Genomic DNA, 21735 nt, shown 5'->3' with positions numbered 1-21735 from the left:
CATGCGATGTTTTGGGGTCTGTGATGGTCTGTAGCTCCCCTAGGAGCCAGAGACACATTCTTGTCGTGGTCACTCAGAAAATGATCTTCTGCACACCCTGAGAGATCTTAATTTTCCTACTCAGCATAGGATGCTGAGGGAGAGGCACAAGTATCAAAACCAGAAAATGGATAAAATAATATTTTCAGAGCATTGGACTGGCATATAGAACTATTTTCCTATTTAAAAAACCAGCATCCAGAAGGGTCAGGCATCTCAGCTAATCTGTGCTGCCTCAACAAAATCCAACAGTTTGCTGTTGCAGACACTAGTCAGGATCACTTTATTTTATGAAGTCCCTGACATACTTTCAAGCTACTCTTCACTTAAACTTCATCAGAAGATTTGAAATTTCTAAAAGCATTTTCAAGGAAGAAAAAAAATCCTGCCAAGTTCTCACTCCCCATAGAAGCAAGCACCAGAAGCAGTATTTTGTTTTAAAATTGTTATCCTGGGCAAACACTGAAATCCAAGTGGAGAGAGGACAATGCAACAGCTACTGACCATTTCCATCTACTCAAAAAAAAGAAAGGGCACAAAAAAACCTCTCTTGTGGGTTTCTGAGACACTTCTGTTTCTTTACATTCAAATCTGTGGATGCTTGGATGGGTGGGAGGGAGATGATGTTCCCTGGAAGCTACATCACGGGTTGTTGTCAGTTGAAGAGCTCAGGTTTAATGGGATATCCCCTTGGACACCCACAGAGGACAGGTAGGAAGCCATATTTTCAGATGGAGCATAAAGTGATGAACTTTCAGGCAAGCTGATGGGGTCATTTCCAAAGACTGACTGACGATCAAGGAGGAACTGCTGGGTGCTTTCAAGAACATCTTTACCTAGGAATGCAAATAGACAACAGCAAACTCAGTTTCTGGAAGGCAAGACTTTAGACATGTAGAACTGAAAAGTGGCAAATTCCCACTGCAACAGGAGGTGAGAGACCTCACTCCAGGCAAAAAAAAAATGCTTGGAAACACTTGAGTCAAACTTGAGCTCGCTCAAAAGCCCATTCAAATCGACGGGAATCCTTGAACAACACACAATACATCAAAATTCTGAGGTGGGGTCAGGCAGCCACAGCACCAAACTAAGGCTCACAAAAGCTTCTCTTTCAAGTCTATCTCAGCTGAATACACATGAAAATAATAATATACCACTATTCAAGACCAGGAAAACACTTCTAGATTCATATCTAAGGTCACTGACACTTTATCAGTGTCACTGAGAGGCAAGAAGATCAGCTGAGCGGTTCCCTTGAGGTCTGGAGAAACTGAGACAGCGTTTGCCTCTGGCTGCTAGCAGCTCCCAGGTCACCTCCTCTGCAGCCGAAGCCAGAGGAAACACAGGACTGGTACAGCTCTCACCACCCCTGCTTCACTTACATCACCACATTGCTCTTAGGTGGTGATGAACAGGCAGAGAAAACAGTGGAGACACTGGTAGATATGATGTGGACCCAAGCAGGAGCAGAGGCAGTTCACTGACTTTTACACCTCAGTTTATCCCCCATGTATTTCCCACTGCTCAGCAACTATCTTAGCAGTTGTTGTGGAAACATTGCTGACTGAGAACATGGAAGTAAAATAACAAACGTGTTTTGTTCCCTCAAAGTGGCAAATGGTCAGCACTGGAGGTTGCATGTAGCCGCTGGCACGTTTAACACTTTAATTACATCCCCACTCCGCAGTCTGCAAGAGCTGCCTGCGCTCCTACCTGGGCTGGCATTGTTGAACGGTGGGGTGAACGCTTTTGAGGACAGCTCAGTTGCATTCTTCTCCAGATCCACTGTGAGTCGCTGCATCTTGATGCAAAAATATAAACTACAATGTACAATTATACAAAGACAGGGGAGCTTGTTAGAACTAGGCCATTTCTGAAAATCAGTGCTTCATCAACGCTGCACAACATCCACCAGCAACGCAAGCTGTCCTCCCTGCCCTGCCTCTCCCCCAGCCTCACGCGCACTTCGATAAGACAGCCAAGAGCGTATCTCAAGGGCAGACATGCCTGAAGGAGACAGCTAAGGGAGATGTAATCCCCTGTGAGCACTGCTTAACACAGTGTGAAACTCATGTCACATGAGGAGGCCAGGCTGGCATCACTGTGCCTGGGTGCCATACAAAGCAAACGCACGGTCCTCTGCAGCCAGCAACAAATATGAAAAGAATTTTCCTTTCATTTCCCTATGATTGTCTTTAGAGGGAAACTCGCTTTTGCTTGCACGGTGCTTCTAGGTGTGGAGTTCCTGCAGGCTTCTCTATGCTCATGACTTTCTGTAGGACAAGCAAGCCTAAGGGCAGGCTGCACCAGATGCTGGGAAATGCAGTGGACTCGAGGACTGGAGCATTGAACGTTGCAGCCTCCCTCTTGACCTTTTCTCTCATGTAATCCTTTTTAAAAGAGACCGCCCCTGGCTTCCAACACTTGCTAACATCATCTACCTCTGCAGAGACTCTCCTTCCTGACATTCAGGAAATGGAATTACCTAATAAACTCAAACTTATTAAGTCAAAACCTAAAAGGTATGGTGATATCATGAAGAAGGCTTAGAGACCTTCTGCACTTCACATTAGGATATATTACGCTTTGCTTGCACATCTGCAGAGATGGCAGAACCATCCAAGTCTTCTCCTACTTGGCTGGCAGTGAAGGCTTGGAAAATTCAACCTCCATCAAGCAGGGGAAAAAATCCAGACATGAAATGCACTTTTCCTTCACTGTTTATTAAATCACCACATGCACTTCAGAAATGCCTGTGTCAATGTCAGTTCCAAACAAATACTGGCAAATAATTTCTCCTTGTTTCTCCTGTACGGGTATGCGTGAACCTCTATTCAAATTTTGGGGTTTTACTGCTCCTGAAACGTACAGAGATGGCTGCACTTCATTTACCCCTTGGTAAAGGGCTTTGGCACAACGACACTTTATGAATCCATGGTATAAGTAGGAAGTGATATGCATGCTAAGAGAAAGTTTGGAGTGCCCAGTTTTGATCAGAGACTCCAGGACATCAACATGTCTCTAAACAAGCTCTGGCTGAGTGCAAGAGATAAGTTGTGAGTACAAGGTAACACACTCAGCCTGCCCTCAGGAGATGACTACTGGATGTGCTTTACCACACTCTCCCTTCTGGCTATAAAATAACAAAGCATTCTTCAGCTACACACAAGCTCTGCTTCAGAATGACATTATTATTATTATTATTTTCATCATCATCATAGCTCAGAAATACATGTCTCTCACCGGGGACAGACTGGCTTCCATTTCAGTCAAATTCCACTCGCTCAAAGATAGATTGGGATTAAAGACCTGTTGGGAGAAAAATACAATGAGGGCTCTGAGAGGTGTAATGGTTCGAGATCCTTGTTCTCAGCTGTCTGCTGGAGGCCGTAGCTCTGCCAGCAGAGATGCCAGAAAGCAGCGCCTGCCGGCACCTCAGCTGCTCTGACACGTTAACCAAAGCTACGGCGAAGGCCCGTTTGTGTGGATTTGCAGCAGAGCCAGAACAGCAAGGGCTAAGTTGTGGGCACACGCCAGCGGAGGGGCAGCGCAGGCACCCAGTGCCACAGTCATGCTGTAAATCAGGGCAGCTGTGTGTGTCACTGCACGTGCAAGTGGGAGCCCCTTTTTGCTGCTCTTGGGTCCTAGGACCCCCCCAGACTCATACAGTTTTTAAAAGCATTCCAAAACACAGTAGCAGACAGCAGATGACCGCTGCATCAACGCCTCAATGCCAATTTCTTGAGAAGTCAGAGCAGTCTGGGAAAAGGAGCTGTTGCTCTGGGGTACAGTTTTATGATTCATTCTCACTCTTGTGACATTCAGTTGCACAGACAGAGAAAAGTGTGTCAGTAACCGGAAAACACCTCCTAATGAGAAATAAGAAACAGAAACCAACAGAGCCCGTGACAGAGCAGGCCATTAGAAAAGCTTTCCGTAAAGTCAAAATCAATCACAGACACTTAAGAACCGGCTTTAGGAAAATAAGATTGATTTTTTTTTTTAAAAATGATTATCATTCCTGTTAATCCGTGCAAGTTTACCTTGTGCCTGTATCTGAAGCACCTCCTCAAGGGAGCATCTCTCTGACAGATAGATTCTTTTGCTACGTAAAGTTACTTGATTATTGGCAAAAACATTTGATGTACTAACTACATGTACAAGGAGAGAGAGAGTGAAAGAGAGAAAGAAACAAATCTTCATATTTCTGCATATGTACTTAAGAAAAAAGCCATTATCCATTTCTAGAGAAAAGCGACCTGAGAACTGCAAAGGTCTCAGCAGAGAGAGAATTTGACACCAGCTATACTTCCCAGAATGTAAGGAACAGGGGAAGGTAGCAGAGCTAAACACAACCTAGGAGTATCTTACATGCAGAATATGCAAAAAATAAACTAACCCACCTAAAGCAGCTATCAAACTAGCTAGAGAGTCATATTAAACCTATTTTATATACATGTGTTAGGTCTCATGATGGTGTCTTTACCAAATGCACTGTTTTGTGCTCCTAGAAGTTCAAATATCTGTATTTTCAGAAGAAATGTAAAAAAGCACCATTTAGAGTCTGAAATCCTGCCAGTTCCCATGAGCAAGTCAAAACAGAGCTGTGACTCTAGTGGCAGCACGTGACAGATAAAGTGCCACACAAGAAGCAGAAGCATGGTCTGTCTGATTTACAGCCCAAAGGCACCGCTGTGAACTTCAGAACAGTTTCCCGCAGCCGCCCCGGCGGAGGGCGCGACACTCACATCCAAGAGGCTGGCAGGCTCCAGGCCATACTGCTGGCTCCTCAGCAGCAGCTGCAGCCCCTCCAAGCTCCAGTCGGTGCCCTCCAACGGGTCTGAAATATCTGTTCTGAGAAAAGAGAAGGGGAAATACTGCCGCGGATGAGACTCACATAGATACATACAGGACTGAGCAGCCTTCCAATATGAGGTTTACGATTAAATCTCATTTTGAAAACCAAGAGCCCAGTGTCAGCCTGGGTTTATGCCATTTCCCTTAATCCCAGAAGTACAACTCAGCAGAGCACAGAGGGGACTGGACTGATGGTAAAACGAGTGAGACTGCTCTCCTGGGTGATGCATGTGGTTTGGAAATGGACAGTCTGTGCACATCTCTTCAAGACTGGGAAAATTAAAGCTTTCCTTAGAGAAAATCCTTCTAGAGAGGCACTTGGGATCCAGAACAGGCTACATTCCCATCCTCCTGGGTCTAATATGGCAGAATTACTACTAACTAATGGCTTTTATGTGCAGGCATTCAGCCTGGAGGCTGTATTTACTGGAGGCATGCAGCTAAAGAAGCAACGGTAAGTTGGACTTAATGATCTCAGAGGTCTTTTCCAACCATAATGATTCTATGATAATGGGAAGAGAGGGCCATAGCTCTCCCTCATTCCCCTCACCTGTCCAGCAATGCTCTTCTGCCTCTTCTCTCGGATGGCTGAGAGGTCCCTGGTGGGGCTGCACCACAGCTCCCTTTGCCTTCCAGAACAGACTGAACCATGGCAACTGGGAGCACAGGGGGCTCAGAGCAAGCCCGGCAGCCTGGCAGGGGGACATCAGGCTCAGCGGTGGCTTTCACTCCAGGGCTGACTGGCTCTTCCTTGATCAGCATGAGGCACTTCTCTCTGTGTCAGAGACAAGAGTTAGCACCACGCAGACATCTGCTCCACGAAGGCCTCGTGCTACTGGGAAGGGCAATAACACAAGGGCTTGCTTTGAGTTCCCAAACTGCCCCACAGAGTCTTTCCATTCCCCTAGATGAGCAAAAGAAACCAGCAACCTTGTTTTCTTTTCAGCAAGCTCCAGAAATGTGCTCAGCTGGAATATCTTCTGTCACTTCATCAGTCACAGCTGTAATGAATTTACCCCACTCAGTTGCTTTGCAAATGTGGAAAATACACTTCCATGTGTTCATCATTCCTCAGATGAATGCTAGGCTTGAGACAGGTTAAAGGGTCACTAGGCTAGAGAGGTTCCCCAGAAAAGAAAAATCTCTACTGTAGAGACAGGAATAGGATCAGTAAGACCTTCCCATGCTGGAGTTAGGATTGGAGCAGCAAGCACTCCGGAGATCCCAAACGACACAGGTCAGAATCTTGTGGCCCTGGAACAGAAACTATCAAAATCTCACAGTCCCAGTCAGATGTTTTACTTGTTTGGAATCAGATGTTTGCTTTTTTCCAGTGGGAGAGGCACTCCACGTTATTCCTAGATGGAGATATGACACTGAAGTTTTGAACAGCAGCATTTTGTGTGTAAATCTACTCTGTATTACTTACAGGAGACTTTACAGCTCACAACTGGAGCTGAAGTGACAAAGCCGTGTAGATCAACAGGCACAGGGCACGGAAAGCCGTACTGAAAAAAATATTATCTTACAACACTTACAGACTGCTTTGCTGCAAGACAACACACGAGCGTGTCACACATATGGGATGGGATGTGACACTACAAAGCCTTCCTCGGCATTCCTTTCAGATCATCTTCTCGCCTCGTGAATCCCAAACTCCCACAGGAAGCTGACGTTGATTTAGAAGTACCACACTCCTGAACTGATTAGGGCCATTGCTCGCTCAGATTCCAGAGTCATGCAGACATAGCATAGATCAGAGGCCACCAGATGGCACTCAATAATTAGTAGAAATAAGCAACTTAACTTGAAGGTTATATTAATTTTTTTTTTCTGCTTTAGAAATGGCTACCAGGTTGGTCTTGTTGTTTTTTTTTTTTTCTTTTCATTTGTTTGTTGTTTTTTGTTTGCGTTTTTTTTTGGGGGGGGGTGGTTTAATCTGGAGCTCTTTACCTGCTTCTAGCTAATTTTATGGCAGATTTAGGGGCAATTTCTAAAGTATAACTGCCTTGCCTCTATGCCTGAGAAACTGTTTCCATGATTCATCTGTCTACTTACTTTCCACTGACACAGTTGTAGCTATTCTGCTACTAGCCCTAAATACACTGCATGTCTGCGGCAGGAAGAGATAAGCATTAAAATACCTCTGCATTCAGTTCTTAAGTTACTGGGAGCTTTTCACAGAAAAGTTATCAAACATCGGAAGTTGTTGTGATGCAACCTTTCTGTTCTCATTAGCAGAAAGATGTACAGTTTGATTCTGTTTCTTCTTTGTCAAAGGCAAAAGGAAAATTCCTTTCTCTGTCTCGAGAAACCCAACAAGTGTTAGTATCTCATTATTTGATAAAGTCTGAAACAGCCCTTGTCTTGAGAATAAAATATAAAGAAACATAGACTACTTCTCAAAGCGGTGAGTGGAAGTTCTCAGCATGAAACTCATAACTCTGTTTTGACAGTTATGCTGTTATTACCTCTCCCTAATTCTGAAAATCTGACCCACATTGCAAACTGGAAAAAATATTCCGGCTCACCATCTCTATAGAGATTCACCAATCAGACAGAAACTTTGGTAGAATTACAAGCAGGAAAAACTTTTTTGAAGTTATGCGTGTCTATAACTGACTCTCCTGTTTTTAATCACAAACATGTTTACCTGTCACTTTCAGGAGGGGGTTGCATATTTATGAGGTTGGATGGTGATGCTTCAGTAACATCAGATATGATGGGACCTCCAGCAATGGCAGGGCTGTTTAAGCAAGAGGCGGGTTCTGTCGATGGCTAAGAGGAAAGCAAAAATCATACAGATTTATCCTTCGGAGGATCAGAACTATGAACCAAGGTCCTATCTGAGATAGTTAGGGTTTACTCACTGTGCCCTCAAGGCCTCTGTGTATGGAAACCAAGAAAGCTTTTACCTACTAAGCAACATTATAATTTTCTCTGGTCTTTCCTCCAGCCATACAGAAGTGGAGGTGTGAAATAAGCACTGTGACTAAAGTGTCAGCTACTGAGAGGTTTTACCATGGTTGACATTTTGCCTAGACTGCTTTGCTTCCTCTGGAGGGAAAGATCCAACACAGCCTGACGTGGCAGTATGAACCTCTCTCATGCCAGCTCAAGTGTTTTAACTGCATGACATGCCATGTGTCTGGTGTCTGCTTTGGTGGGGATCCTTCAGCAACTGCAGAAATCTGGCTCTGGTCAGAAAGAGCATGGTACCCACTTCTAGAACACACTCCTTCCTCTCTGCCCTTGAGGCAAGCCAGGCTGGGGTAACACCACGGAGAGTTTGGTGTGTGGGGTCTGCCTTTCCCTCCCACAACCCATGGCCTCCCACACGAACACAGCAGCACCAGCACACGCAAGCATGCGCCTCTCTCTGGAACAGGGGAGTTGAAGAAATAATACATGTCACTCAGTTCTGCAAACCTCTTCTCTTCTCCACTGCCAAACTCTTGTCAAACTCCTTACTCTGTAATCTGTACTACTGCTTCAAACATTTTTCCACCCTGGCCAAAGAAATCCCACAAAGCTCAGAGGCTGGCATAAACCCACCGACTGTATGAAATAGGGGTCGTGGAGAGGGTCCGTAGACAAATGCCGGCTGAACTTGGACACTTGCGGAGCTGAGATCCCATTGTCCAGCATCAGAGGTCTGGGAAGAGAAATGGATTTGTTTTCCCAGCACACACTGACTGGTTCCTGGTTGCTCATACAAGAAATGTCTCTCCCCTGGGTATTCTGTTTTTCCTCAGCTCTAAGGTACTTTCTTGTCCAGTGTTATGGAAAAAGAAGGGAAACAACAGTTTTGGAGGAGGTCACTTTAAAAAGGGCATTAGCCATATAGAGAAGGGATGAACTGGGTTTTCTAGATCTTATTTGAAAGATGCAAGTAAAACAACAAATTAAATTCATATTTTGAATTGAGTAAATTCAATTCATACTTTGTTCTAATTGCTAGTGATTTCAAGCTCTAGGCTGGATCCTCAGCTTGTGTGATGGGAGGTTGCTATGCTGAAATCATTAGTGCAATACTGGGAAATCTGGCCTCGTTACCAGCTCCCTCACACCCACAGCCTCGATGGCAAAGCTATGTCTCTGTACGTAGCACTGCATAAAGAGAATGTGTGCCACCCACTAAGTAATAAAACAAGGGGAAAGACAAAGCAAAGCAGAGTCTAAACTCATTGCAAACAGGCTTTTAAAAAATGTCTGACAGGCTTTTACAGATGGTCACTGACAATAAAAGCGGTTCTGTGTGCTAGGTCCTGTACCAGGAGTGCTTTATGTTTAAGTGAATGACTGAAACCAAGAGAAAACGAGAAGCAGCCTCAAAATGGTATTGCCTCTCCACCATGGGTAGCAGTCCTTGGTTTCATGATACGCTCCCAGAGGAGCTGGGAACTGGTATATTTCGCTACACACCCACTGGTGTTAATGCTGTGATAATCCTATAAAACTGCCTAGCAAATTCCTCTTCTCCTCCCACTGCCCTGCAGTCAGGAAAAGCGTCTTCAGTGTTCATTTAGAAGACAGTGATTTGGCTGAGGGCACAGGGAAAGCCAGCAGCTTTTTTCCACAGCCTAACAGACTTGACAGAAGATAATTCCTGACTCCCGTCATCCTACAGACACTGGAGCTGAACATGTTGGGAGAAATTACGGGTTTGCTCAGACTCCAGTTAGATCCCACAGTGAAGGGCATTATACAGCAGGACACAGCGCCTGAGATCCCAGTGTTGTCTAACAGCTCGTTTAACAGCCTTTTTCTATTCTATGACACTAACTAACAACACAGAATAAAACCCGAATATTTGAATTACCCTGACATGAACTTTGTCATGGCATAAGCCACCCTTCAGTACACACCAAGATACCATAGCCAGCCCTCTGACAATTAGGAATTTGTAAGCATCCAGCTCTCTGCTCCAGGAGCCACAAACTAACCTCCCTGTTCAAGATTTCTTCTCCAAGTAACTTTGGCATCTAACCCATCTAACAGCCTCCCGGGTCAGATATGCTGGTGGGACCTACAGACGTGCCCATGCTGTCCAAATCTCCTGAGAGTCCCTGGTCAGCACTCTGGTCTGTGCCAACAGCTGCTGCAGGCTGTACACTATGCTTTCCTGCAGAGAGGCAGGAAGACAAAACTCTGAAAGCCAGAAGTGCAGATATAGACACAAGAACTAAGGTTCCCCGAACACAGAACTTCATGTTTCCAAGGAAGCGGAAGCTCAACATGCACAAGACCATGCAAAGGGCAGCTAGGTTGTATCAGCGTGATCCCTCTTCATAAGGAGGTCGATACAGTTGCTGTGCAGATAGTTCTGTGCTCTTCTGCCCCTTTCAGCACAGTTTCTCACTAATGATTTGCTTTTTTTCAAAAAGCAGTGGTCTAAGACAACATTTCTTTGGTTGCAAAGCTTTTACATGGAGGGCTCGGCCCTGACCATGGAAAGTAGAGATCAGATCTAGCATCCCATTTCTCTGCTTCCACGATCCACTGGAGGAAAATTTCCCCACTCATGAACCTCAGCGATCCAGAGCAGCTGATATCCTCCTCTTGGGCCCTCTCCTTTGCTGTCATTCTCCATGCAGTGTTTATCCCTTCCAAGAGGCTCAGCAGAGGGAATAAGCAGAGAAGTGTCAGCCAAGAACAAGGACACTGACTTAAAGAAAAATCAATCCCCTTGAGCAGCCATTCTTGGAAAGTCCGGCTCCTTTCTCTGAGAAATGGAAAAGTTTCTGACTCGCCAAAGGCCACAAGGTAATAAAGGTGGGAACTGAAGGCAGGAACTCTGGCAGGAGGAACTCTGCCATCAGCCTGAGCCACAAAGGCAAATTCTCCTCTCAGTAGCCCCTCTCCCCTCTTTAGATCACAAGCACCACAGAGCAAGAAACGCATGGCTGCTCTCCTGGAAGGCACTAAGCTTCCTAACTCAAGCTCCTCTATTCACTTGCCTTGTAGAGCTTGTGTACGACTCTAAAGATACCCCTTTGCTAAAAATCTTTCTCCACCTTTCTCTCTGTAAGGCCTGCAGGTTGCACGCCACCAAACCTGCATTGGACACACACCCCATTCAGTGACTGTGGGCCAAACTAAAGGTGTCTGTGGGCTGGCTGGGCCCAGCCCTGCTCCCACTGATGACAAGTGGCAAAACTGGAACGTGTAGGACCAGCAGTGGGGTCCTGCCCTTTACCCTCCCACTAGTTAGCGTTCCCGTCACCCATCTCTCTCTGTATTCCCCAAATAAAGGTCACGAGCTGACACGGTGCTTCTCTAAAGACCACTGAATGGGGCATGTCAGCAGGTCTGACTCGGCAGTTCAGGCCATTCATTTCCCATCACCATGGTGCCCTGGTCCGGTGACCGCCTGCCTGGGCGAGCTGAGCTTGTGCTTTTAGTGAGGGGGCAGCATTATGCACCCGTGAGCGTGTGCGCACCACACAAGGGTACTTACAGCTTCCTCTTTATCCCAGTGCTGCTAGGGCTTGATTGGAGCTGGCCAAACAGAAACTGAATCAGCTGTCAGGAGAGATCAAAATCCGGTGTTAATCAGCAGAGTGATTCAGCACTCCCTGCTCTCGCAGCCGTTCTTATCTCACAGATTCCTCCCTCCCAACACCACCCCAAAGCTGGGAGCAGCCATGAACTACGGAAGCCAAACTGCATGAGACATCGGAGCCTGAAAGCAAACTAAGCTTTTCAAGAAACGCAGCCAGGTGTCTGCTTTGTGTGAAGGCTGCTAGATGCACATCCTCAGCGCTTTCCCTCTCCGCTCCCATGCATGCAGAACTCCAGCAAGCCCTACTAGATTTGGGAATCTGCCTGTAAAGTACACACACAAACATTCCTAGGCCTGCAGTTAAACTTGGCCTCTGTAAAAGTCTTTAGAGATCTTCACAAGAGGCTCTATAAAGTCTAACAAAGAGTTTGCAAGTGAAAGAGGCAACTCCCTACAGGAGACCCAGGATGGAAGCCTTTGCTCTTTCACTCGAGTTTTTCAGCCCCATGAAATTCCATGTTGATACAACAGGACACTAAAAAGGATGTAGAATGGCTTTGGAGAGGAATCATTTAGCAGCATATTCCCAGCTCAGCTTGAGCCTAACAAAGAAAGCATTATTATTATTATATATTGCAGCTGGCTCTTACTCATAGCTCAGTATAACAAAATAGAGTTGCACAAATGCCTCTACAAAGAGTGGTGTGGCTGGTCCAGCCTCAGAGATGGAGCAAGGTTTGATTGCCTCATGCGTTTCACCCCAGTCCTATGAGTCTGTGATGCCACGTGAGGGTCAGAACGCGGGTCTCGGGGGGACTGGGAAATGTGACATGCTTAGTCACGCCAGAACCATCTGGGAATCACTGGAGAGGCCTTTTCTAGCATGAGGTGTGCTAGATTTTAAGGCAGATGGCTCTGCAGTGCTCCTTCAGTCTTAGAAGGATGTAGAGTAGTTGCTCAACTATATCAGTAACGCCAGAAAATGGAACAGTGGCTGGAGGTCCCCACTGGATGGCTAGCCAACTCTGCTGCCTGCAGCTTCAAAGCTAGCAGGAGCGGGAGGAAAAAGGAAAGGTTTGGGAAGCCCAAAGGCATGAGTACAGCCAGAACACAGCCAATACAGGGCAATAGGTGAGAACTGTGCTCTCTGGCTCAGGACTTCGGCAGAAAACTGGTTTCTAATGTCACAGCAAGGACTGACAGGCAAATTAAAATCTTTTGCTCAAGGGCATTAATCTGTGCTTTGCTAATGACCACTCTCCATAGGACATGTAAGAGCATCACACAATTTGAAAGAGAGGGAAAATAAACATACTGTGATATCAGAGTATGGAGAAGATTATGAGACCAAAAAAAAAGAGGAGGACATACACTGTGCAGTACAAGTGAGTTAGGAGTTTATAGAACCACTACCTTGTTGATCACTTTCTGTTGCTGTGAGTGGTTCTGCCGGAGAGAAACAACTTCTCGCCAAAGAACTTCATTTTGCCTGAAAGTGAAACAGAAACTTTCTGTGAGCACAGAAACATCCCAATCGCCCATGGTGCTGCCATGATGCATAGCAGACCCAATTGTGCAAAATCTGTCTCACTTTGGGGCTCTTGCTCTCCCAAATGGGGTCACACAATTGCTTTCCTTGTTTTATCTTGACCTCAAAAGAACCCCACACCAAAGCATAGAGGAAAAACAAATAAAGAGGAATCTACATTTGTAGAGAAGGGTAACAAAAGGACATATGGGTTCAGTTTTTGTGGAATATTTGAGCCAAAGTCAAAATTTCAGCAAGGCCTGATTTGTGACTTTGAATGATTCAGATCATCAAGATTGTTCTTCCTGTGGGAGCCAAGAAAGCCCAACCTCTCCACAACTGCCCCCAGCGCCGCTAAAGGCCAAGAGATCCTATGGATAAAGATCAGCTAAAGAGACACTTCTGCACCCAAGAGCCTTGAACTAGGAGGACTGTAATGATTTTATTAGTGGGAGTCACTGATTTCATCCAGCACAGACCTGCATCCAGCTTGCAATTGCATGGAGCGGATTTATTTTCTGTTTGCAAATGCAGCCCCCAGGGGAGTTTCTGGGGCTGACTGTTCAAGGAAGCCTGTAAAGTGGGATGGGGAGATGCAGAGTTTATTTGCTGTGCTGCCTCCAAATCTGAATGCCAGCTAAGTCCATGCTGCAAAAGGTTTCGCCAGTCAATTTATCTCAAAAGTGTATGATGTACCAAAACTGACAGGCCAGCAAAACCCATCATATGGGTGAAATTTATAAATCTTTTTGATTTTTAGTCTTTCTAGTGTGGATTGATGTGGAAGGATAAGGTCCAGGGCTCAAAAGAGCACAGTAGCTGCCCTAGCATAGCAGCTTGTACAGCAAGAATCTCTGCAGTGAACTTTCTGTACTGGTTCTGAGAGGATTCTCAGCAAAGCAGCTTTCCTTAGTCTGAGAGCTGGCACTGGAGTTAGGTCCTCACGGTTCTTCACCAGTGCAAATTTCTTAACATAGTTTCAGCCTGGGATTTCTGGTCTGTCTTAGTTTATTTAAAAAATGCACCATTTTCATCAGCTGAATGCAATTCTGCCTTTTGACAGATGGATGGAGGGAGCAAGCAAATCAAAAGGGAGAATAAACTAAAAGCAAGGCCAAATCAGTGATACTGGCGTTCAAGAAGATACAAGCCTAAAACACTTTAATTGCCATTATACCTGGATTTCATTATTTCATGCATGTGCTAAGTCACTAAAATTTGAGGGACAATAAACACATTTATCTGTTGCACATAAGGGGCTGGGCTGCAATGAAATCTCACAGTATCTGTTGCTCTCTTGAGGCCCAGGATGCAATGTACGAATATCAGCTTTTGCTATAAAAGACATTTTTAGGTCTTATTATTTAAAAAGCACTTGAAAAATCTCTGTAAGGATTAAAATTTTGGAGGCAAATTAAAACCTCTCCAAGTACATGATTTATAAAACCGTATGCATTTACTAAATTCCTACTGACCATGTCTGACTCAGAAAATCCCAGTGTCTCAGACAGCTGGAGGTCAGGCGGCCACAGGGAAGATGCGTTGCATTTGCTTGGTTTGCACTTATACAACAATTCTGGCTGTGCCAGAAGACACAGCCTTTAGAGAGACTGACTAAACACTACAGCAGTTTGTGTTCTCATATACTTTATGCCAGTCATATTTTGGAGGTAGAGGATGACAGAGAGAGGTCTCCTGTTTTTTTGATAGCTGGAGTGGGCAGCACCACATTCTGCCAAGTCACAATTCCTCTCTAGGGATGAGAAACAGTTACATCTCTCTTCATTTCTACCTGGAGGAAACACAGTTAAGTCCCCAGGTTATATATATATTTCCTATATGGCCTCCTCTGTGCTTTCCTCATCTGTAAAGGGAAAGCACAGATGAATGGAATATGTCTGCCTTTCACAGAAGACAGAGAGGCTGAGATCATCGGGTCTGCACAGAAGTCCTACATGTTATTGTCTCAACAGATCTAGTCCATATGATTAATCCCTGGCTCAGCACGTGCTCCCTGGGAGGGAGGTGTCTAAGGCTCCTTCTTTCAAACATTCCCCAAGATCAGTTCTCGAGAAGCAAATGCCCATAAGAAGCAGCCTGAGTAGGATTCAACTCACTGCTTCATGTCCTGCACTTGACACTCCATGTTCTCCTGCTGACTTCTCAGTATCTGTACCTCATATAGCAACCTGCTGAGGTCCTCCTGGCGCATCTTGGTCTCCTCACTTTTCACTACTGACACCTGAGGAGGAAAAAATCAAAGGTGGATTTTACCAACACAAGAAGGGCCATGGACAGACAGAGTCATTGCTGTGGCTTGGGTGCAGGACTTCCACCAGCCGGGCTCTGACATGCTGAAATACTGGGACCGGCAATGCGCGCACAAAAGCCTGAACTATCCTTAGGGTATTACTGCAAGGGTCAAAGGGATAAAACAGAGCAAAGAGCAGGAAAAATGCTTTTGTACAGAGGGTCTGTTGGCAGCAGGACATTCTCTAGTAGAGTGGGGACTTATTTCAAGTTGGCTTGGGCGGGGGGGTATTTTGACAAACAGGGTGGAATTGAACTAGGTTATTTGGTTAATTTTTTCTACTTTAACTACAGAGAGATGAAATCCAGCCTTGTGTTTTCCAGAAATGAGACTGATATATGGTATATTGATATATTACACTTTTAGAAGGCTTTTGCTCAAGCCTCTTTTCTGAAGTCAAGATGCTAATTCAGTGGGAGAACAGCCCTTTTTGGGCATCAATAACAGGTTAAAAGATAGCAAATGGGAGGCAGGAGTAGGTTATAATTTCTATAATAACAGAAGATGGCTGTTGGGAGACCCAGCAGGAGTTATGTTGTACTTATCTAGAAAAGCAGCGGTGCAAAGCAAGCCTGGGCCGTGCAGCACTACACGAAGGTCTCGTGATATGGAGTGACAGAGCGAAAAAACACAGGCAAAACTCTGATGAAAGCCAAGTCCTGCACACAGGGGACTCCTGCCCCAACTGTATATGTATATGGAGAGGACAGAAATCAGACCACAGAGTGATCTTGGAGGTGTGCTGAGCAGTATATAGCACAGCAGCCTATGGTCTGAAAGCAAACAAGCATTTTGGGAGTTATCAAGAGAAGTATGCAGCTGTGGTAGAAAGCCTCGCAATGACCACACAGTGCTGTTCTGGTCAATTCACCTCAAAAAAAGGGATGTGGGAGGGTTAGAAAGGCCCAGGGCAGAGAGCCATGGTGGCAGGCATGGAAGGGCTCCTGCCTGGGGAGAGATAAGGTGTTTCCTGCTCAAGATGTCTGAGGGACAGGAAACAAGTATTCACTACTTCCCTCCTAGCAGAAAGCCTGGGGAAAACAAATTACATAAAGAGACAGCAGGCTTAAGGCAAACCAAGGGAGCTGCATTTCCACGCAGACCATTAGTTAAGTTGTGGGGCATATTGTTGAGGGACGTTTTGAAAAAGCACCAGGCAGCCTCTCCACACTGGGGGTGTGGAACCTTCCGGAACAGGGGCTGCCGTGCCCCAGCCTTCCCGCCCCGGGGCCCTGCTGAGGCCAGGCTGGTGCCTGCCCCCCGCCCAGCCCCCCTCACCTTCCTCTTGATGTGCTCCAGGAGGTGCTCATGGCCCTGCAGGAAGCAGAGGTGCTGGAACTCGGTGTCGTCCCGCTCCGGCTTGACAAGACCCCCCTGCTCGATGTTCACCACCTTCCTGAAGCCGTCTGCGTGGAGAGGGTGCGGGTGAAGGGCCGCCAGACCCAGGCCTTCCTCCTCTCCTCCGACCCCCGTCACTTTGGACGTCATTTCCCTTCACTCGCCCCACTCAAGGCACAGCTGTGCCCCTTCCCTGCGGCTGAGCATGCTTTTCGGCCATATCTACACAGAATCCACTGTGAAGGGGAGCCCTGTGCGTGCCACTGGCCACCCCTGCTGCAGCCCACGCCATGAAAGCCTCACCGGCAATCCCTCAGGCCTCTTGCTCCATCTGCCAGGAGCTGAAATCTCTGGTTTAATTTGCAAGCCAAGGGGATTCAGGGGAAGGTTTTTCAAAGGCACAGACAAGCATCAGGTGCCACTTGTGGGAAAAAAAAAAAAAGCATCATATGCACATTTGGAAATCTACTTTGATTACTCCTCCTAGAAAGGTTTCTACACCGTACCTAAAGACTGGCCTAAAATTTACAATAGTGCTACTGTAGAGTTAAAATAGCAAACTTAAAACTTTACTGAGGAAATCTGTGAATTAGTCATTGAAAAATTTCCAAAAACTATCAGAAAAGAACCGTATTTAATAGAGTTGTTGTCTAGATGTGGCTAAAAACTACACCTAAACCTCCTTCATCTAAATCTCCATGAAGAGGTGAACATATCCAAAAAGTAAGGCAAGGTTTGCAGGGAGAAGCACTGTCCATAATTAGTTCAGCAATTTGGCTAGCAAAATGAATAAACTCTGGGCATGCTACCCTCAAAAGCAATGGTTTCTGAGGGAGGTCTCACAGGATCAGACTGCTGGAAAAAGCCCCATACAGAATAAAATGGAAAAGAAACAATAACAGGTCATCAAATTGATGCAAGAGAAGCAGAAAACCTGTTAGCTGAAATGTCTTAGCTCACATCTTACAATGTAATCTAACAGAAATTTCATGCTGGAATCCAAGATCAATGCAAGGGAGTAATTTCCTTGCAATCTCAGAGGCAAGTCCTCTTTGGCAAAATCAATAACGTCACAATAACACATATATGTGAGATCTCAACTTTTCTCTCCACGGCTCTCTTTCATACCTCCTGTCGCTCCCCCGTGCCTGTAGAACCCACATGACCTAGGCTCTGGAGGTTGAACTTACACATGTTCAGCTGCCGGACAAAACTGGCCATGTTGTTGTGCTTGAAATACTTGGGCAGCACCTCTTTGGCAAAGCGTCCTTGGTCGAACACATGGAAGCTGGTGCCATTCTGCAAAGGAGACAAGGAGAAAGGCGAAGTCAGAGGAGCGTCCCTGACCATGAGAAGGGCCCAGGAGGAGGTGATTCCCTTGAGTCCTACAGCGGGGGAAGTCATCCTCTCTGAATTGTCACCTTGAAGCTGAGAAGAGTGACAACAGCCTTCAGTGACTGATGTCCTCCTTTCAGTTCTGGTACAGTCAGTCCTCTACGACTGCAGTTTTGATCTTTTTCTACTAAGCTTTGCCACTGCTTCATTGAGAGCCTTGGATGTGAGAACTGCAGACTTTTGCATCCAAACAGCGGGTAGCCTGTGATCGTCCTCCCTTATGTGGACCTCACAAAAAGACTCTGGTGTCTGAAGAAGGTCCTGGAAAGTGGGAATTGCCATTATAACCCTTCAATCTGCTTGTATAGGTCTAATTCCAACCCATCTGCCCTGGAGCACAGCAGTCCCAGAGGGAGCACTGCCTGCAGATGTGGCCCAAGAGGCCACAGCAAGGCAAGAAAGAAAACCATCTCTGGAGACGCCACACTGATCCAGAAGCTCTATGCACCTTCTCTTGTTTGTTTTTGAAAGTACACAGCCACAAGAGCAACCCTCACAATGTTAACAGTCGCACTTTACAGACCCAGCCAGCAACATGCACGTTAACCAGATAAAATAGCTGTTTCTGGGGTTGCATTGCCAAGATCTGTGATTGCAAAACAGTGCAAATGGCCTGGGATCACTGGCAGATACAGACACACTGCAGGCCATGTGCTTTCCCTGCTTGGCCTGTTAACAGTTAGGCTGGTACAGAGAGGGCCTGTGAGACACAACACACTGAAGCTAACTTCAAACATTTTGCAAACAGCCACTCAGCTGTGCAGCCTAAGCTCACCGCAGCGTGACGGAGGGGCAGGCAAAATGCAGAGACCTATGCCCTTGCAAAGAGGGGCAGCAGATTTTAGGGACCTACCAACTCAGCTGCAGCTGAGTAGCTAAAGACACCAGGGTCTGCGTGATGCTGTCAGGGAGAGACCTCAGCACAGCCATGGTCACCCTCCCGTTGTGTTCAGCGTTAGTACCGGCGGTCAAGCGGTGTGTCAGCCTGGGGGGGTTATTTCACAGGGGACTCGTTTTTGACAGAAGAGGATGGTATTTCGTAAGACTGAGCTCTCGGGCTCTGCGTGCAGTAAGAGCGTACCAGCAATGCCTGGGTCCCACCGCGCACCCATCACAGGGTCCGTGGCTCTGTGGGTGCACTCAGAGCTGCCTGGAAGTTTCTAACACAGGGAGTGCAATCAGGACCACGAGAAAGCTCAGTGACTAAAGAGCAGCTGGCAAATCCTGCTGCCCTACTCCTGCTACATTTCCATCACCCAAAGGTGCCCATTCCCTGTGTGCTCGGGCTCGTTTGTCAGCTCTAACAATAACCCCGCGCACCCACAAACATGCGACTGTGGGTCAGCTGTACTTGTTCGCTGCTGCGAATACTGAACACAACTGTGCCCTTTGACCATCACCAGGGTCTTTCCTATTGTTCCTTACCCTACGCAGCAGAAGCAAAGGCTGATCAAGCTCTCAAGAGATTCACTAATAACATATATGCTGGAATTATCCTCACAGACTGAGCTTGCAGACACAACCGCAGGGACCAGGGTTTCCCAGCACTGCAAAGGCTGTTCTGGGGACAGAGCCAGTTTATCCTGCTTCCCTTGTGCTTCTGCCCACTCACTCTCCCTGGGATACAGCTGTGTCCTAGGCTGGGCAGGCTGCTGTAAAATGAGAAGCAGGAGGGCTTTGTGTACCTGAACATCTCCTTATGGCCTCTCCTGAGAGGTCATTCATTTGAACTCAGGGCTGCAATGTTCTCAGAAGCTGGTGTACCCAAAAGGGTTCCTACAGACACAAGAGACTTTGGAGTTACTGTGTGTTCACCGATGAAGCCTGTGTGTGCCAGCTTGTTCCCATACAGCAGCTGTGCCTTGTCTTACATCACAGGAGCACAAACTCGGAGAAACTTTGAAAGTCTTCTCTGCCCAAGGCAAAATTGACTCTGTAGCATGTCAGCCTTGGCAGATGCTTATCTGAACTGTTTTTGACAGACCCATGGAGACAGACACCCTGTGCCCTGCCCAGGCAAGCTACTCCAGGAATTTGCTAGTTCTTCCTAACTGCATTTTCCATTTAAAGAATTCATTTAATTACTTCCTGTCCAATCTACCATGGACACAGGCAGCGGACTTTTCTTTTCCAGCTTATGACAGCCTTTAGCATACATACAAACCATTACTATGCTTCCTCTCCATCTCTTCTCCTTTATGCTAAGAAACAGTTCATAGGTCCTTATAGGTCCTGTTTTCTAAGAGTTCTGACTGTGTCCAGAAATCTTAGCCATGCATACAATTTCTCAGCTCCAACAACACTGATGGATAGAAGAGGAGGATGCAACATGGGAAACTTCGACATCTAAAAGCCTATCAAACCTCCCAAGAACATAGCTGTAGCCTATGTTAGGTTGCAGGAAAGCAGAGCGTGGTGGTGATGGTCCAGCAAAAATAACAGTGCTACAACTGTAACAGAGAGGGGACTATTTATACATGTTAGAAAATCCTTCTTAATTTCAAAGTCCTTGTTTAAAACACAGGATATCAAAACTCAGTGGCTGGGAGAGGTATGGCCATGTAATACCAACAGCAGAAAGCAACCATTGCCTTGGATAACAAAGCAGCTCAAACCCCATCTCAAGCTTTGAATAAAAACTCTACCAGGCACCTGACAGAAAGGCTGCTTTAGACTTTTTTTCCTTTTAAATCTGCTTTTGTTATAGATTCTTGATTTTGGACAACAAATTTATGCACACAACTTATCTGGTAACTCCCTGCTGAAGACAGATTACCTTATTATTTGCAGCAAGTCTTAGCCAGGCCAAAAGCACAGAGTGAGATCAAAATACTGTATCAGGGGGATAAATAAATCATTTTAATTCTCTGATTGCACTTATTAATGCCTCAGTTACAAATCAGAAGCCAAAGCAATCTATCCCTACGAAGCTGTACAGACAATACATACACACATCACGACGATCACCACACAGACTAATTGAAACATCAGGTAAAGCTCTTCCAAAATAGTCAGTGATTTAGGGTGCCAGTTTGAGATCTGTTTAAACTATAGGTTTCAGCCTCAGATCTGAATGCTGTGTATCTGCTGCCTTCTCCCAAGGCATTTGTGAAAAGCTGGTAAGAAACACAAGTGAAATAACACAAACAGCACTGGAATTATTTAAGGTCTTTGCAGCTTTTCTAGAAAATTTTAGGGAACTGCAGATTGAAGCAAGGCAAAAAACTTCTCTTGCAAAGAGTCTGGATTGTTAGAAGATTCAGTATTAGACACCCTTTAAGATGCTTCTAGTGAAATGTGTAAATATTGTTATAAAACTACTCTCAAACCAGTTGTCCCTTTGAAACAGAAAAGCCACAATATTGCAAAATAAATAATATCAAGTCTATCCAAAAGCTCCCCTAACGACCTATCAGTCCTTTCACTCTCCCCGTTAGCTGGTCAGCACTCCTAAAGCAAATGTGATATCATTTGGGCCTCACACCTCAGTTTCTCCCGGTGTCGCAGGCACGCCACGACACCCGATATTCGCTGTACTTACACTGCTCCAGCAGATGAGATGGTTCGTTTCAGGATCTTCCACCAGCGTCCAGAGTTTGGTTAGGAAGGCTGGCACATTGCTGGAGTATCCATCCATCACCAGCGAGCTGGGTGAATCCTGCATAGTTTTTCAGTGCCCCAGCTACACTAACCCCATTGCTCTTGGCGTGCCTGCCTCCCTGCACGCGCGTGCGTCCAACAGAGAATGAACCACTGAATTTT

General features: G+C 46.0%; 1 protein-coding gene across 1 annotated transcript; it reads right to left on the bottom strand.

The window, feature by feature from the left end:
• Positions 1-681: 681 nt before the first annotated feature.
• On the bottom strand, positions 682-21637 carry HSF4 (heat shock transcription factor 4). The gene is made up of 13 exons (XM_086758463.1): positions 21515-21637; positions 17769-17877; positions 16519-16646; positions 15047-15171; positions 12815-12890; positions 11357-11421; positions 8452-8551; positions 7550-7674; positions 5447-5671; positions 4788-4893; positions 3283-3348; positions 1753-1840; positions 682-875 (listed from the first exon to the last, which is right to left on the bottom strand). The coding sequence occupies exons 1-13, from the start codon at positions 21635-21637 to the stop codon at positions 682-684; spliced, it is 1530 nt and encodes a 509-aa protein (XP_086614589.1).
• Positions 21638-21735: the final 98 nt, after the last annotated feature.

Source organism: Chlamydotis macqueenii, chromosome 13, assembly GCF_036417535.1.
Source record: "Chlamydotis macqueenii isolate bChlMac1 chromosome 13, bChlMac1.mat, whole genome shotgun sequence".
NCBI lineage: Eukaryota > Metazoa > Chordata > Aves > Otidiformes > Otididae > Chlamydotis > Chlamydotis macqueenii.
The sequence above is the reverse complement of the archived record's forward strand: the minus strand, read 5'-3'. Positions and strand labels throughout refer to the sequence as shown.